At 39.9% G+C, this 18,098-nt stretch overlaps 1 protein-coding gene and 1 non-coding gene across 2 annotated transcripts in view; both read right to left on the reverse strand.

Annotated features, from left to right (window-relative positions):
• Positions 1-821: 821 nt before the first annotated feature.
• On the reverse strand, positions 822-893 carry TRNAT-CGU (transfer RNA threonine (anticodon CGU)). The gene has a single exon. It is a non-coding gene; the product is annotated as a tRNA-Thr (tRNA).
• Positions 894-16,441: 15,548 nt separating this feature from the next.
• The window catches only part of RAB11FIP4 (RAB11 family interacting protein 4), a 188,976-nt gene continuing 187,319 nt past the window's right edge, over positions 16,442-18,098 (reverse strand). The window contains exon 15 of the mRNA XM_070934815.1: positions 16,442-16,686. Within this exon, the coding sequence (XP_070790916.1) occupies positions 16,570-16,686 (117 nt within the window). The 3' untranslated portion in view covers positions 16,442-16,569. The remainder of the gene's footprint in view (positions 16,687-18,098) is intronic.

An 18,098-nucleotide genomic window follows, 5' to 3' on the forward strand; every position in this document is an offset into this window, starting at 1 on the left:
ATCCACCACGACCCAAGTTCTTTCGGACTGAGAAGTCGGCTTTCCTCCTCTTAGGGCAATAGTCACACTCACACACACCATAAAGAGAGATGCAATGTTGTAATTGAAGACCCCGCAGCCCCCGCCGTTTAGGAAATCCTAATCCCGTTTGCAAAGCAACGCAGCGAGCAAATCGCCCGGCTGTTCTCTTTTCAGATGCAAGGGGGGAAAGGGTGACCTTGCTGTGGTTTTTCATTTGCAAGTCTTGCCGCCACTAACGGGAAAACTGAAAGCGAAGGGCCTTTCCCGCGCAACATCGCACACGGGAGAAAACACAGTGCAAGTTACGGTTACAAAAAGTAACCCGCCTAATTTAAAATCGACGGTGAGAATCGTTCCACCACCAGGTCCTGATATTCTGGCAGTTCTCGAAATTTGGCAGATTTAACGCTGGAAATATGCGGACGGCCACTAGATGGCAGGGACTGCTTTTGTTATCTTTTTCTGGGTGATCAATCGAACTTCTGCAATTCAGGCCCGACAGCACTAGTCTTTATTCCCATAGGAACGCGTTTCAGTTTCTCTTCTCGGGATTGTTAATCCCTGTTTACTGCAAGCGGAATCCGCTTCTGTCTTCGTTTCCCCAAACGCCTCCTTTCCCCCCCCCCCCCCCCGCTCCCGTCCCCACTTCACGCCTTTGCAGGCTAAGCCCCGTCTTCCTTCTCCATTTCCGCTTGGTATTTTTCCTCAATTAGGGAACCCGAGTAAAAAGTGGCCTGAGAAAGGAAATCCCACTTCAATTCCCTTTCGTAACAAGCCGCGACGCTGCGCCGTCCAACGTGAGGCACGGACGGGGTTCGAACCCGCGATCTTCGGTTTACGAGACCGACGCCTTACCACTTGGCCACCGCGCCTGACGGGCTAGCAGCAGGGAAAAGCAGCCAGTGGAAGGAAGGTTCCGGATTCGCGGTTCCACGCGCCTCGTGCTCGGGATCCAGAGGGGGAGGGGGGAGAGATCCAATCTAAGCAGGCCGACGTTCTTCTATTTTGTTTTTGTTTTTTCCTACACCCCCCCCCCCTCGCCCCCAGTTTTGCAATCCAAAAGAAGCAGCGCCCCGGCTCCTTTCCCCGCCGACCAGCGCGCCGATTTTATTGCACACCCAAGCAGAAGAAACAAGAACGGCAACCCGCGCACGCCGCTTGCCCCGAGCGATTGCGATCCTCAGTTCACTCCGGTCCCTGGCCGCGCACGAGTTCCTCCAAAGCCCCAGTTGGCGCAGAAGCGAGTCCCGGGAACCTTTCTCGGTTTCTCCTGAGGAATAATCCGCCGAGGCGAAGGAGTCAGGGCGCCCTTCGCACCGCCGGATTTCCCACCGTGCAAATGCAAAAGGGAGCCCGCTTACAATTTCTCGGGGGTACCTGGCTCCGGCTTCCTCCGGCCGCTCGGAGTCGGCGTAGCGAGGCGGATTACAGTTTCAGGACGTGGGGAAGCAGCCATTTTTAACCCCGCCATTCAATGGCGGGAGATGGGCTGCAGCGCCTGCTTGCAAGCGGGAGCGGCGGAATTGCTACGCTTGTACTTAACGGTAGCGACGCGCTTCCCTCACAGGCCAGGGCAAATGGATTTTTAAAATATATATATATATATATATTTTAAAAAGCTAGTCTTCGGTGAATTGTTGCTTCTAGAAGCCGAGCTGGACGCTCTTCAGACGAAATGTATTCTCCACACACGGGAGTCCTGGCAAAGAAGACACAAAAAAGATGGCTTGATCTCTTCTCGTCAAAGCCGCTGCTCGTTCTTTGCATTATCGCTTCGGGGAGACAGTGATATCTTCTTATTCGGATTCGCCACGTGCTTTATATGTTCAGTTGATTTGGGTTGCAGAGTTTGATTTGCTTAATGGGCAGAAGTTTCAAACATGAGCGCTGCCTTGGACTGGGTACCTCGGAGCATACGCAGAGTGCATTCTCTTTCCCCTTTAGGGAAGTCAGTGCTAAATAAAGATTTTTTTGTTGTTGTGATTTCATTCTCTTTCCCCCTTCTTCTCTCCCTTCTCAATTTATACTGGCCTTTTTATTCTGTTCATTTATAAAAAATCTACTCGATTAAAAGCAGTTCTAAAGCATGTTTTGCAGTAGTTATTTATTGGGTTTCTGAAGAAAATAGCTTGAACTTTTAACTTTGGTGACAAAACAGCATATCTGACAGTTGCAAGCAAATCGGAATTTCTTTTTTTTTAAAGAGTATTTATTGAAATTCCAACATTTAAAACGTAGTACAAAAGTACAACAGAAAAAAAAATTCTCTTTCCATCCGCTAGATTGGTAAACCTTTTTCTCTCAAAGTCCCTTCCCACTTTTAAAAGTTACTGAGGACCCCCAAAAACATTTTCATTGAATGGGTTTATACAATGTTTACCATATTAAAAACTGATCTATTCGCTGCTGCCACTGCTCCTCAAGAGTTGGATGGGCTTTTAATATTGTATTATTTTTCAACATAAGTTGGCAAATAATTTTGATTTCAAGGATCCCTGAAAAGATATTGGGGAACTTTCAAGGGTACTAGGACTGCATTTTAAGAAACATTTCACTAGATAATCTAGAAAAACAGCCAAAGGGTAAAAATTCAAGGTGGACTAATAATCTAGTAAAACAGGCCTACTTTGGAAGATACACCCTTAAGCCTAAAATTTTTATGTACAGTAATTGGACTATTCATGTTGACATCTAGCAGCAAAGATTGCCACAAAATAATAAATAAATAAAATAAATAAAAACAGTTCATAGGTATTAAAGGTGGCTGATTGGGTTATTCAGTTGATGTCAAATCTTAGCACTACACAGCAATATTGTGTGTCAGTTTTTAAAAGGTAAACGTTGCAATAGGATGTAAGTGTTATTACTCTATTCATTCCCCATCCTATACTCTGGATATGCTGGTTCCCCATTCCCATTACTGCCTACCAATGCACGTAGAGGCATAAACAGACATCATAGCTAACCTCAACAAGATCTGCTCCCTGAAATGGATGAGTGTTATAAATGGCACCTTCCAAATTGCCAAATATCTAAAAACAGAAATGCCAAAACATCTTAGGGAGGTATTTACACATGCAAGATTTGAGCAGCTAGATACAATGATTAAATACGGATGATTTTAACGAAGTTCCTTATAACAAATGTCCTTGTACTGGTATTTGTAGAGCTCCAGCAATAGAAGACCTAACACATATTAGTTTGACTATCAGATGTATAAGAAAGAGACTGGCATCTTGGATTGCTAATCAGACAAACAAAACTATTGGGACCCTTATTAGATAGATAAACAGAGTTGGAAGGGACGTTGTAGGTCATCTAGTCCAACCCCCCCGCCCAAGCAGGAAACCCTACACCATCCCTCACGAATGACAGTCCAATCTCCCCTTGAAAGCCTCCAGTGAAGGCCTCCCACAATTTCTGAAGGCAAGGCTGTTCCATTGGTTGATTGTTCTCACTGTCAGAAAATTTCTCCTTATTTTTAGGTTGAATGTCTCCTTGATCAGTTTCCATCCATTATTACTTGTCTGACCTTCGGGTGCCTTGGAAAATAGTTTGACCCCCTCCTCTCTGTGGCAGCCCCACAAATATTGGAACACTGCTATCATGTCTCCCCTGGTCCTTCTCTTCACTAAACTAGCCATGCCTAGTTCCTGTAACCATTCTTCATATGTTTTAGTCTCCAGTCCCCTAATCATCTTGGTTGCTCTTTGCACATTTTCTAGAGTCTCAACATCTTTTTTATAGTGTGTAACCAAACTGGTTGCAGGATTCTAGGTATGGTCTTATTAAGGCTTTATAGAGTGGTATTAGTACCTCACTTGATCTTGATTGTATCTCTCTGTTAATGCAATTTAGGATTGCATTGGCTTTTTTGGCTCATATTTAACTGGTTGTCCACTAAGACTCCAAGATCCCTCTCTCAGTTACTGCTATTAAGCCTGGTTTCATCCAGTCTATATGTGTAGTTTTGGTTTTTCTTGCCTAAGTGTAAGACTTGACTTTACATTGAATTTCATTTTGTTAGATAGGGCCCAGTGTTCAAGTCTGTCAAGATCCATCTGGATCTTGAGTCTATAGGGTGTTAGCTATTTCTGCCAGCTTAGTATCATCTGCAAATTTGGTAAATTCCCCTTCTATTCCCTCATCTAAGTCGTTTATGAAGATATTGAAGAGTACTGGGCCTAAGATGGAACCTTGTGGTACCCCACTGCTTACTTCCCTCCAGCAGACCCTTTACGGACTTAGAACTACATATTTCATGTGTGGTCAAAACCCCCAAATTGCATACAATACAACCCTTTATCCGAGTAAAACAGCTGAGATCTACATACAATATATAGGTCTGATAGAGGTAAATTGTCAGGAACATTGCGTTTCTTATTTATCCTCTATTTGATTTGTTTCCTGTACTCCCTTTTATATATGATTCTGCTGTTTTAAACATGTTTTATGTTTTATTCTGAATGTTTTGTGTATTTTGATATGGCCTATGGACTAATCGGTAACAATGAAGTGACTTACCAATATGACCGCTCTGACAGGCATTATGGAATTGTAGTCCAGTACACCTGAAGTTGAAGGCAGTTCTGAGCATTATAAAGAGGGCAGAACCTCATCAAGGTTGACTGATATCAAAAAGTTAAATAAATTCAGATTTGGATTGTTAGGTGCTTAGAAAGGTGAATAAATAAATATATGTAACACTGAAGATGCTCTAGTCTACCCTAATCTTTTTAAATATTTTTTTTATTATGGCATAATTTTAATTCTTGTTTCTTTTATGATTTATGTTCATGGTATGCTGCTCAGTGTCATGTTCATGAGATAGGCAGCTACTGCATATAAATGTGATTGTCAAGATTAAGATAGGTGCCACTGTGAAATCACTAAAAATTATCTGAGCGCCTTAAACTTCAGTAGCAGGACTGAGGATTTAGATGACTTCAGATCATCCAACAACCAATTTTCAAGCATTTGTCTTTGTTTAATAAAGACAGAGTGACTCTCAGGTGCTTTTTTAAAATGGGTTTCTAACATTCTCCATTCCTCTTTCAGTTTTCTTTTCCTTGTTTCCTTCTTTTTGGGGAGGAGTGCTTCACGGCTAATGGAGTACTAGCTGCTGGTCTGACTTTCAAGTATGGCATACCAAAATGGCAGTGAATATGGAGAACTGGTTTAGAAACTCTTTTAAAGGAAATATTTTCAAAGAAATTCTCAGGGGTACAAGGAAGTATTATTGAACTTAGCTGTGCCGTGCCTAAGGGATGTATATAAATGTCCTTTATTTCCTTGTTTAATTTTCTCTCAGGTTCAGCAGCCCCCCTGAGGAACTTCTGTTAAATCCCCGAGGAAGATTTGCATTAGCAGAATTACCTGAACAAAAGTTTTGTCCCCAGATAATTCTCGGAGAATATCTTCTTCCTCTGAGAAATTATTCACTTAATTTGTCTGCTTCCAAATTTGGTGGACAATTTCAAAAGGATCCTTCAGGAGCTAGCTGTTTTTTGTCTTTTTGGACTGCATGTTAAAACTCAGAGGAGGTGAAATAGGCATATGGCAAATCAGTTTAAAGCTTTTTCTGCCATTTTGCCCTTGAATGGGATTTTACTACTTTTCTTAGGTGTTAGCTCCACTTACACACAATATAACTTACCATATTTCCAAATAAAGAAGCAAAATTAGCCTATTTTGGAACTATATGATTTCTTGTAATATATTGACTGCAAACAGAAATGTTTAAGCTTACTGGTCTAAAAAGGATTAAACTGAAGCCGGAGCTAATTTAAATTACCGTAATCCCCACTCGAGTGAGGGAATTTATTCATGGGCAAAAAAGTATGCATGCAATTGTGGCTTAAATTTTAATTATTCCACAGAATATAGAATGGACTTTCACAATGGGATGGCTGCAAACTTCACTCAGTGGTGGTCAATATCTGAAATAAAGACTATGATTACTACAAAACTGAGATTCTAATTGTTAGCCTATTTGGTGGTTGGATAGATAGATCAATTTGATGGAGCTGCTGACAATGTAAAGGTTTTTTTTATTAAAGAAAAATTGTTCCACAAATATGGCAGGTTCCCAAAGGCAGCAGAATTAGATATATATTTAGGTCGTAGCCTCAGACAAGTCCAAACACAGGAGCTTTGTTTTCTTTAACTATGTTTTTGTGTTACTCCTTCGGTTGCACAGGCAATTAGGATGACCAAAGGTTCACTGGGAAAAATAAATCAAGAGTTATATTGGTGATAGTGAGGGATGAGCAGTCAATCCAAATAATACTTGCTTATGATTCTGAGCAACAATTTCTAAGGCATCATTTGGGAGTAACCTCCCCAAAAATAAAAAGACTGTTTTTGAGGCATTGGCTTAGTATTTTCCAACTCATTTCAGGAAATATTTTAAATTCCAACAGGCTCATTCAAATAGAACCCTGACATAATAGTGTCACATTAGAAGACAATTAGCTGCCAATTTTATTTTCTCTTAATGACCTTTTGGCAATATACAGATCAAACTATGCTGAGAAAGGGCAGGCTTTTGCAAAAGATGAATGGGTTGTTGGATTCTGTATCCTATTCTCTCTGCAAAAATGGGAATAAAAGTGCACAAACTGCTTGTTTGCTTAATACAATGTGCCAAGGTAAGGTATGCTCTTATTAGCATTTTATTATCATGAATAATGAAATACAACTTGGGTTTTTGAACTGCTGTACAGAGGTGGGTTTCAGCAGGTTCTGACCAGTTCTGGATAATCAGTAGCAGAAAGTTTGAGTAGTTCAGAGAACCGTCAAATGCCACCTCTGGCTGGCCCCGCCCCCATCTATTCTCTGCCTCCCGAGTCCCAGCTGATCGGGAGGAAATGGGGATTTTGCAGTAACCTTCCCCTGGAATGGGGAGGGAATGGAGATTTTACAGTATCCTTCCCCTGCCACTCCCACCAAGCCATGCTCACAGAACCAGTAGTAAAAAAAATTTGAATCTCACCACTGCTGCTGTAGGATTCTAACTTCTGCTGTGGCCTTTGGTTCGGATCAACTCTAATTATGTGAGAATAACTGGGTTCAAACATTGTGTTGGTTTGCTCCAACCATGGTTGTCTCAATAAATCCAGCTGTTTGACACTCTAATCCAGCTGCATGAACCATGTTTTGGTCCAGCACAATGCACGAACCTAGCCAGTGACTAAACAGTAGTGCAGATAGCAGATAAATTATTTTGCCTCCACAGATTAAGGACTACCTTTTTCTGATAGAAAGATTAGTGACAAGGACTAAATTGGTACCTGGAAAACTGAGAACAAAAGTCAGAATAGAAAATAATGTAGCTTGTTAAACATTTTAAGAATTTCAGCTACGTAGGCGATGGATGGATGGTAAGATCACCAAATAGCACTTCAAAACGATTTCAATCTCTTTGGGTCCCTGGGCTCCCTGCCAATATTGCAGATACCATGGTATAGCCATGTTTGTTAATAGGAAAGCTCTTATCCTGCAGAACATTGATGCTGAATAAATATGTTTACATGTAGAGGTAGTCCTCGATGTACGACAACCACTGTGCCCAAAATTTCCATTGTTAAGCAAGACAGTTGTTAAGTGAGATTTGCCCCATTTTACGACCTTTTTTGCCGCAGTTGTTAAGTGAATCTCTGCTGTTGTTAAGTTAGTAACATAGTTATAAGTGAATCTGGCTTCCCCATTGACTTTGCTTGTCAGAAGGTCTCAAAAAGTGATCACACAATCTGGGATACTGCAACCGTCATAAATACATGACAGTTGCCAAGCGTCTGAATTTTAATCACATGACCATGGGAATGCTACAACAGACGTGTGAAAAACAATCCTCTCAATTTTTTTCAGTGCTGTTGTTCCTTTGAATAGTCACTATATGAATGGTGGTATCTTATGTAGATCTGATTAGAGTTTAGTTCAGCCATATGTATCCTGTGGGACAATAGATTTGCCCCAGGAGTGGAAAAATGAAATGGGGGTGATCTGTTGAGGTTCCACTGTCTTGAAAAAGGGCCTAATGAACCATCACTGGGTTTGGATACGTGTTCTTAATTAGATCCTAATCAAATTCCCTACTGAAATTGACCAAAGTAAATCTTGGGTAAGATTGGAATCCAAAGCCTCTCTCGCAAGCTGCTCAAGTATTTTGAACTTTTTGGAAGTAATTTCTGATCTCATACATGAGTTTAGAAGCACCTATTTTTTCCTAACATGATGGTGGTGGGTGGAAAAATTGAACTCTACTGTTACACATAATTTCACCCAACCTAGGTACCGTACAGTTACATTTCCCACTTTTAAAGGGGGGGGGGAATGTATTATAATGGTGTGTCCCCAGACTGCAGCGTTTTTCTAATAGCTCTAAGTCTTGGCATTCACACTTGTTGACAGTCATGTTCACACCCTGGAAATCTTTGGACAGAATTGCTTGATCAGATGGCAGGTTCCTGTGATGAGGGAGCTTTTCCTTCTGTAGTAAATGTTGCCACAGAAATTGGAAATCTGTATGAGTATACGTAAAATTCGCATTTTGTTTGGGAGTTAGTGTGAATCTCCCCATTTTCATAAATGTTCGAGTCTTATCTTGGTTTGGTAGCTGTGGGGCCAAAATATTAGTAGGTTCATTTTAAAAGGTTCTTGCAAGCCTCTCCTGTATGGAGAATTAGTGCAGAGAAAGCGCCTCAGAGGGAGACCACAGCTGCGATATAAGGATATCTGCAAGAGGGATCTTAAGGCCCTGGGAATGGACATTAACAATTGGGAAACCTTGACCTCCGATCGTTCAGCTTGGAGGCTAAAGACGCAGCATGGCCTTCTCCAATTTGAAGAGACACTTGTTCGGCAGGCTGAGGCAAAGAGGCAGTCCCAGAACCAGCGAAATCTGGGGGCTGGGCAGGGGACAGAATGTATCTGTCCTCAGTGTGGAAGGAATTGCCACTCTCGAATTGGCCTTTTTAGTCACGCTAGATGCTGTTTTAGGACCTCTTTCCAGAGCACGATACCATAGTCTCTTGAGACTGAAGGATGCCAATGTTAGTGTTGGCAAGCCTTTTAAAATGCATCTTCAAATTCCCTCAGCCCGCAATGTGGCAATCCAAGATGTGCAATTTATATTCCAATGGAAATCTCACTGGTGTAGGTGATGATTCTTCCCGTTTCTACTCATGAGAACAGGAAGGTTGTTTTTTTTTTTTTTAATTTGATTTATATGCCGCCCTTCTCCGGAGACTCAGGGCGGCTTACAATGTACTCAGCAATAGCCTTCATCCTTTTATATATTTATACAAAGTCAGCTTATTGCCCCCACAACTGGGTCCTCAATTTACCTACCTTAGAAAGGATGGAAGGCTGAGTCAACCTTGAGCCTTGGCGAGATTCGAACCTGCAGTAATTGCAGGCAGCTGGTGTTAATAACCAGCTTAATAACAGTGTGCCTTAGACCACTGTACTACCAAGGCTCTTGGTTTATAGTAGGTGTCTCCAAACTTGGCAACTTGTGGATTTTCAGAATTCCCTAGCCAGCATGGGTAAGTCCAGTTGAACTCCACAAATCTTAAAATGTTGCCAAATTTGGAGACTCCTGGCTTACAGCAGCAACACTCATGGGAGGACAGGTTTTAAAAAAGCCAGGATGGGACAGGTTTTTAAAAAGACAACTTTTTAAAAAGCCACCAGTCTCTTGGCCTTTTTTGTCCTCTCCTCTTTACACACTGTTTGATTTCACACACATAATGCAAAGCCAAACTGCCTTATTTATGGCATGGCATGTATGAACCCCATAAATTGTAGTTTGGAGATTGTCTCCATTTCAGATGCTGGACACAAGCTGGAGTGTGCTTTTGCATTTATGTACCACTAGTGAGTTTTCCAGAGGAATCCTGAGTTAAGTTCAAGTTAAGGCAGACCCATAAGAAATGTTTTTAAAAAAAAAAAAAAAAAACCCTGTTCTTCGTAAATTATCAGCATACAGTCTTAAAAACATTGATGAAAATCCCAGAAGTTTCGAAAATTATTCTGAATTGGGGACAGATTTGGTTATACCACTGAGGAACATTAACTAATGCAATAATGAGATTCTAACTCTGAAGTTATGCTCCACTTTGTGTACTAAACTGGCATATTAAGGTGAAAACATCAGGCAACAGGAAAGCTTTCTCTGCCATTCTAGAAAGCCACTGTCATCAAAGCCATTAGAACAGGTAAAGCTGATTGAGCTTCAGTGAGCAAAGTTTGGTGTAAGGCAATGTACCATAATATTCAGAGTAGTAATGCAATTTTGTTCCCCACTGCAAAAAAATCACTCCTGAAAGCTGGCAAATATTTTAAGTATTTGCAGTATATTTTTCTGGCATTCAACATAGTTTATTAACTCAGCAATCTTACAAGTTAAGGCAAGAGAATTATTCCCTTGTGGTGGAATAAATGAAGGGAACTGAAGCTGAGAGAAGGGCCTTGGAACTCAATATTTAATTGAGGGAGATTTTGCTTCAGCTCATCTGACAGAAAGTCAGGAAATTTCACAATCCCTCTTAGAATGAAATAAATAATGTATTTAGTTAGGATAAACCATCAATTTAATTTGCTGTAAACTCTAAAACGGGGCATAAATGATACAACCCATTATAAATAAAGACAACAAATCAGGAAGGATCATAGTTTGTGTATGTGACAGCGAATGAATGTGAATTGAATTTTTACAAAAGGGCAAGAGATAATTCCATTTAACATAGCAATGCTAAAAGAAAATAGAGCTAACCAGTTATTTCACTATGTGCTCAGACAAAAATTAGTGCATCTAAGTAAAAGAAAGACATTCTGTACAAAACGAATACATCTTTTTTGTTTTTACATTCTAGTGAGGCACATGAAATACAAACTTAGTTCTATTTTATATATACACATTTACAGTAGATTGTTCGGGTAGGGATGGCAAAATAAAGATCGGATAAAAATAAAAGACTTCAAACATATAAAACCTGTGGCCAATAGCATGAATTTCAATAGACATGAATTCTGTACAAAGTCAAGTAGAAGGCACAAAAATACTAAAATCATGCAAAATATTTTTTTTTCAAAAAAAAAAAAAATCCAATCCTTACACATAACTACATTCTGTGCAATAAAGCGAAACTACAATAGTGGTTCCCACAATAAAAAAATACAGCAATTCTCAATTTCTATCAGTACCAAAACACATTGGAAATTGAACATAGCTACTGCCTTGTAACATACAGATCAAAGATGCTTATTTTTTTTCTTGCTCTGCTCATCTTGAAAGACCAGCTCACTAATTTCATAAGTTGGGGTGAGCAATGATAAATCTGAACTGAGGATTTGCGTAATTATAGCTCTGATTTTTAATGGCGAAGTGTTCCAATCTTTTCCTCTTGTCATCTTACTTATGTACATGCATGGGCATTCTGAACAGCCCCTATCTGTAATTCTGAGGTGTTGACATGCCACTTCAGAAGTACAAGGATGGGGAATAACATACTTGTTTTTCCTATCTCGGGTTCCAAGGAAGCTATATCTTTTTTTCTTGCCAGAAATACAATCACAGCCAAAGGAAAGTCAACTTGATCTCGTTTATCAGCCAAAGAGGGGGTTGCTACAAGGGCCTCACTTTGCCAGAAACAAAATTTAGCTACAGGTGATCATTGCTTTGGGAATGCAGAAACGAGAAGAATATGTGCAGCCAGTTCTTTGTCCTAAAGGAAGAAGAGCCACCAATGCTATTTAAGCCAAAATATCAGCAGCAGCTCAGATTTAAAACCTACAACTTTGTTTTAGCCTCTCTTTATTTTCTTTCTCCTCCATATCCCATAACTGAAAACTCAAAAGCCAGATAATAGTTGTCAAGGCTTCTATCATTATTTGAAAGCTAAAATTCAGAATCTGAGTTTTGGAATTCAGACTGACTGATCATTTCTTAAAATTAAACGTATTTTGATAACATTTTAGTTTTCACTGAGAGATTTAAGCTTGCGCCCTAGTACATAGACTACTGGATAGGAAATTTCTAGTTCATTTGTTGCCGAGATGAATAATGCTTTCCTAAAATTCACAATTTTAAATAATGGATACAGGACTAAACCTCCCATATTGTAGAATTCAAAGTAGAGCAGTTCAAATGTATCCTGTCCAATGTAATATGCAACTGTATTCATGATTTCAATGGGGGGAAAAAATCAAATCTACAACTTTAGTGTAAGAGCCATGGTGGTCAGGATGTCTTAAATCCTACTAAAAGTTTTGAAAGTTACTGTTTTAACCTCAGGGATTAATTGTTGCCCAGTGAACTCTTGTTGCCTTTACAGAAGCAGTTGTTCTTTTTTGCTTTCACAGAATACAAACTGGATTGAAGGCACTCCCAACAACTACAAGTAGGGACGAGAACCAATAAGGGAGAGTGAGAACCTTGTGTTCTTTTGAGTGTAGAATGAGAACTACTGTTTGAAACTTGTCCCTACTGGGGTAACCTCTAAAATATGTGAACTTCCAAAATTCCTAGCAGCTGAAATCTTTAAAAAAAAAACCCACTTCCAGTGATAAAGATCCTGCAATTCACTGGGAACATCTGTAAACTTTAAAATTAGGACACTTTTCCTAGCAAACAAGTTTACAGATTAAACTCAATTTTAACTAGCAACACTTCTTTTCGTGTCCTGCATGGCAATCTTTTTTTGTATAGCACAAATGTATCCATACCTATTCAGAAATAGTGACTTTCTCTCAGCTAGAGGCCTATCAGTTATAGTTTCAATATAATCCAGCAATCCACTCTGCTTCCATTTTCCACTACTAAAGACACCCAACTTCTGCAGCCTTGGCTCAGAAGCATGTAAACGGACCTGTCTCAAAAGGTCCCATCAGATTCAACTATAAGTAAACAGTTACCCTCTGTTAATGTGTTATAGCCCCTCCTTTTTGGCCTTTATTACTGCATTATAACACAATGTTGTACTGCTGGTCAAACATGTTCATCAGAAGAGCCTTTTTCAACAACTCCTGATCTAAAGTCATGCTGGAAAATGTTAGTATTCGTAGAAACTTATGTCCAGGTACATGAATTCTAAACAAGCTATGCTGACAAGCAGGCCTCGGATATCTGCATTTATTTCTCACAACCTGTTGTGCTAAAGCAAAAGCAGTCATATAAATACAAACAAACAAACCGGCTAAAGAAATTGTTGGCTCTTAGAAACATCACCAAAACATTGCTTCAGAATTTCTATGGATCATCTATGAGAAAAGAAGAAAGCAAATGGACACAAAGACTCATTTAAAGACAACCATGTGTGGATTGAGGTTTGGTAGCAGAGGATTTAATGCAGTCCCCTGATTTATAAGGGAATCAGATTATCTAATCCAGCCTTTCTCGACTTGGTGCTTTCTGGAAGGACTGGATGATAGTTTACCGTGAGATGCACCATTGACCTAAGAGGCACCACATTGGGAAGGTTTCTCTCCCTCAATGCTTGCTAATCCAAACCAATTTAATCATCTGCCTTTCTGCCACCTCTTGGAAACCACTTCGCTCTCCTCAGTCAGAATTATTCCTGTGTTTCATATGAAACCCTTCCTTCAGTTTCTATCCATTCACCTCTTCACCTCCTAACTCCTGGAGATTTCCCTCTGTTTCTTTCTCAGAACTTCTCCTCCTCAATCTTCTCCAAAGTCAACATGCCCAATTCTTTCAGCTTTCAAGAACTTTCAGATACATTTTGCTTCCTGCCCCAAGTCATCAACTCCTCTCACCATTTAAAATATCAGCAGGATAAACCAAAAACAAGCTGGAGTAAGTAGCCTTAACCTCACTCTTGAAAAGCAACCCGTAAAAACATAAATTCTCCAGAGGTCTGTGGTTGTTACATAAAGTATCAACCTCCCTTCCCAAGCAGAGAAAGGACGTGTTGCTGGGGTAGATATTGTAGAAAAGCGGGGGAATGTGGTTCCTTCAGGAGCAGGATTCCTTCCAGCCTATGCAAGCTGATTGGGAAAAGAATTTAGGATTCTCCTGTATTTGATTGTGACTTGACTACCTAAAAAGGAGGTAGTGATGCAATGGATTCAGTTTCATTCCCACCAAATGCAGAAGGTCAAAAGCAAAGGAGGTATTAGAAGAAGTTGAGATGTGAGTAAAAAGTCATAATGGCTGGCTCTACCAAATAGCACCTCGCGTTAACTATTAGCGCTCTTGCTGCCAACTAGAAAACACAGCCAATAAACACAAGGCTGTGACCCCACACACACAGTGTCCCCCCCCATGAGATTTATACTTCTGCAGAAACACTTGTTTGAATGTGAAATACTTAAATACAACATGATGTTATAATTTATATACCATCCCAACACATAATTTGGAAACGGGTTTCAATCCTTAGAAGCTTCAACTGATACAGTAACCTCAGATTCAATCTTTTTCTTTGAAGAGACTCTCAAATTAATTACACAAACTTTACCCAGGACACCGCAAGGAGGGGGAAAAAAAACAGAGCTTAATTTGAAAGTGGAAATGTGCTTATGAAAGAAAACAATACATATGAACCAATAGAGTTTTTTTATCCATTACACAGAGCATGCAGTTCCCTTTCACGTGTGATGGGAAAGGCAATCTTGGGGCTTCCTAGATATTTTTAGAGATCACATCATACTTGGACACCACCTATACTGAACAGGGCTTATGGAACTGTAATGTAGATATCCAGGGAGGATATCTGGCGCCTACCTTTGGTGTGGGAAGACCATGAAGCCTGCACACAAGTCATTACAGAATAACACACTCGTCTTCTCTCACATGCATGTGACTGCACATATTCATGCACCAGAATGTTACTGCAATGCACATAAAGCCTGGGGTTTTTTTTGTTTTGTTTTGTTTTTTGTTTAATCAAAACACATCTCAGGCAGGAATGGGCAAATCTTTAAGTGAAAAGACAAAACTCATTCCTGCCATGGTCCCTGCACAAGCCTTCACTTAACTTTACAGATTTCTTTAGAGCATGCCTGGGTAGTGATATACAAAACGTCATGAGGATTTGCTCTGAAAACGAATGCTTATGTTACAGAAGCAAAACTGAAAAGAAAAAGGGAGGAGGAAGAGGTGGTGGTGATGATGATAGCAAGGGCAAGAGACATGAAGACATGAACAGCCTGAATCAATGTGAGAATATTTATTGATGGCACAAAGTGAGCTGAGTATTTTCCTGTAACTGCAGGAAGCTGTGATGCCCAATGAACAGTCGTTTCTGGCTTTTCTGTGCTAATCACCCCCAGTGAAGTAGGCAAAACTTTTCAGTAAAACTCCAAAATTGCATCAAATAAATATTAGCGTGTATAAACAAACACTTTTTAAAAAACAATTTAAAATGTTGCCTTGTCTCTAAGAACAGGGTCAGTGTCACCCACAAAATGCCTAAAAAAGCCCAAACTTTCTCCATTTCTTAACTGCTTTATTAGCAGAGGGTGCTTTTGCAAATGCTGCCATGAAGCAATCTAAAACAAAGTGATTTAAAAACAATTGGCTTCTATTTGTTATGGTGACAGCCCCGAGTTCTCATCAATGAACAAACCGTTTGTGTGGAACCAAATAGCTCTGTGCAAGTACCACTTTTTAATGCTGTTGCTGAAACTGAAACACAGCTGGGACTGTTTTGTAGCCCCGATGCATCCCACATTTACGATCCCAGGTCTCCCAGGTCCTTGGTGATCTTGCGATAAAACCCAAAGCCAGAAAAAGCACCTCAGGAATAGTCTGATAAGTTAAAGAAAATATGGAACCCCAGGACCCACTGTTTTCTTGGCTACCCCAGATTCCCTTGGAATACAACAGACTGGTCACCACCCCAAAGGATTCATAGCCAATTGGGTTCGAGATGTAGAAATTTCTTTCTGATTAAAACAGCCCAGATTCAAGCAGAAACTTGTCAATTTTCTGGAATACCATACATACATTCCGATCCAAGGAGAGGACTTCAGAAGCATAACTCGGGCAAAGTTAAAACAACACAGCCAGCAGCACCAGTGAGAATTCAACCTGATAATACAAGATATTTCCGAGATGATGACAGGGAGGCAAGTCATAAGACATAAACACTCAGTATTGTTTGTAGGCTAGGAAAAGGCCTGGCACAAGTTAGTTTCCATCGTGTTTTATCTTTTCATCTAGAGGTAGTATCATTTTTTTTTTCTGTCCAGTATCTTAAAACAGTGCAAAATCCAGTTTCGTGATTTTTCAATTATAATCCCTAGCATCCCCACAGAGAAAGGGCATGGAAAATGGATCAATGCAAATTATGAGTCACAAAATATACTAAGCTCATATAAACACGCCCTGTGTATCCACACAAGTTTTTTTCTATTTATATATATATAATATATATATGTGTGTGTATTTGTATTTTGTTATGTCGCGTGTATTGAGAGAGTTATATATATGTATATATTTATAAGTTCATATACATAGCAAATAGAGATTCTTGAATCTAAAGGCATCCTATCTGCCCACCTCCCTTCCCAACCCAATCTTCAATTTTTTATTTCCAGGATGGATGGATTGTGGTCTAAGATGGCCAGGATGATCTTGTCCATATATTGGCGCAATCTGTAGTTGATCTCCTCCTGTTCTTTGAGGGCTTCCATGAGCTGAAATGAAAAAGAATTAAGATTAAGAAATCCTCTGGGGTCACAGCTACTCCCGAGAGCCTCTGCGTCCATTGTACCAGTGTACTCCAATATTTCAAAAGTTTTTTTCAGCATATTTTTCCTTCCAGATTATTTTAATGGTGATTCATTTGGATGGATGGAAGGTGGCTATTTCTTCACTCTCGTTCTACAAATTGTTGAAACCACAATGAATTCAACACTGTGTTTTCGAGCAGAAGCATCACCCCATCCCTGTTCCTCAGTTAATTTACGCTCTTTTATGCAGAAACTTATTGGAAGCCACTGAGAATCAATTTATATTTTTGGTATGAGTCTCAATTCTTGGGCATATGAGATGGATACAGTCATCTGTCTTCTCAAGGGGGAAAACCACCCTAATGTCCTCTAGATCTTTTGGACAACTCCTAGAATCTTGCCATCCTGCTTACAGTCACTCTTGCCTTAAGTCATTTCTAGATTGAACTACTGCAATTGTCTTTGAAGTGTGCCTTAGCTTCAGTTGGTACAGAATTCAGGAGTGCAGCAGTTATATGCATTCCCAGAGCAGCATATACCGGTATTACACCTCGGCTCCACAAGCTGCATTGGTTACCATGAGTTTATCAGCACGCTCAGCCTGGGCTCTGCTCCTCTCCAAGATCTCCTGTCGGTCACCTAGCTCAGCACACTGAGTAACAACTAAGGCAGAGTTAAAAATAAGCCTGACTCATCAAGGACCATTCACTTCTTTTAAAATGAGAAACTTACATTTGATAACATTGCTTTCTATGCTCCCAGAATAGCTAAGGCAAACACTATTCATGCTCTGTAAATACACAGTTGCCCAGTTACATCTTCACACTACAGTATTTGAAATCTCACAATCTTTGCTCAAGATTTACTTGCACCAGATTTAAAAAAAAAAAAAAACAAAGGCACCCAGAATAACTTCTTGAATGTGTGATGGGGTTGCTGCACAAAGGACAGAAAGCTAAATCAAAATACTGTGAGCCAAATCAATTCAGACTGGAAATGAAATACTAGAAAGAAAGAAAAAAAAGAGGAGACAGGTTGAAGGAAAGGCAGTATAATGGAACCCCATGGTATCTAATTCTAGATTGTTGCATTTTTTTTATCTCTGCTGTCACCCAGTGGTCATACAGATTTCTGCAGCCCAGGTATGGTAGCCCCAAGATTCAGGAAATTCTCCTGAACAATTCCTAGAGCGGTGCACAGAAACAATTTTCAATGAAAAATAAGTTTGGTTGTATAAAAGTACGATACAAGAGAAATAAAATAAAATGTTGAGAATTTTAGCCAATTCTGATGCCTTAGCTTAGTGCCTCTATATGCTGATGTCAAACCGAAATAAAATATCCCAAAGCAAATGTGGCACTTCTAAACCATGATTT

This window comes from Pituophis catenifer, unplaced genomic scaffold (genome assembly GCF_029215685.1).
Source record: "Pituophis catenifer annectens isolate HBS135680 unplaced genomic scaffold, rPitCat1.0.hap2 SCAF_2, whole genome shotgun sequence".
NCBI classification, from domain to species: Eukaryota; Metazoa; Chordata; class Lepidosauria; order Squamata; family Colubridae; genus Pituophis; species Pituophis catenifer.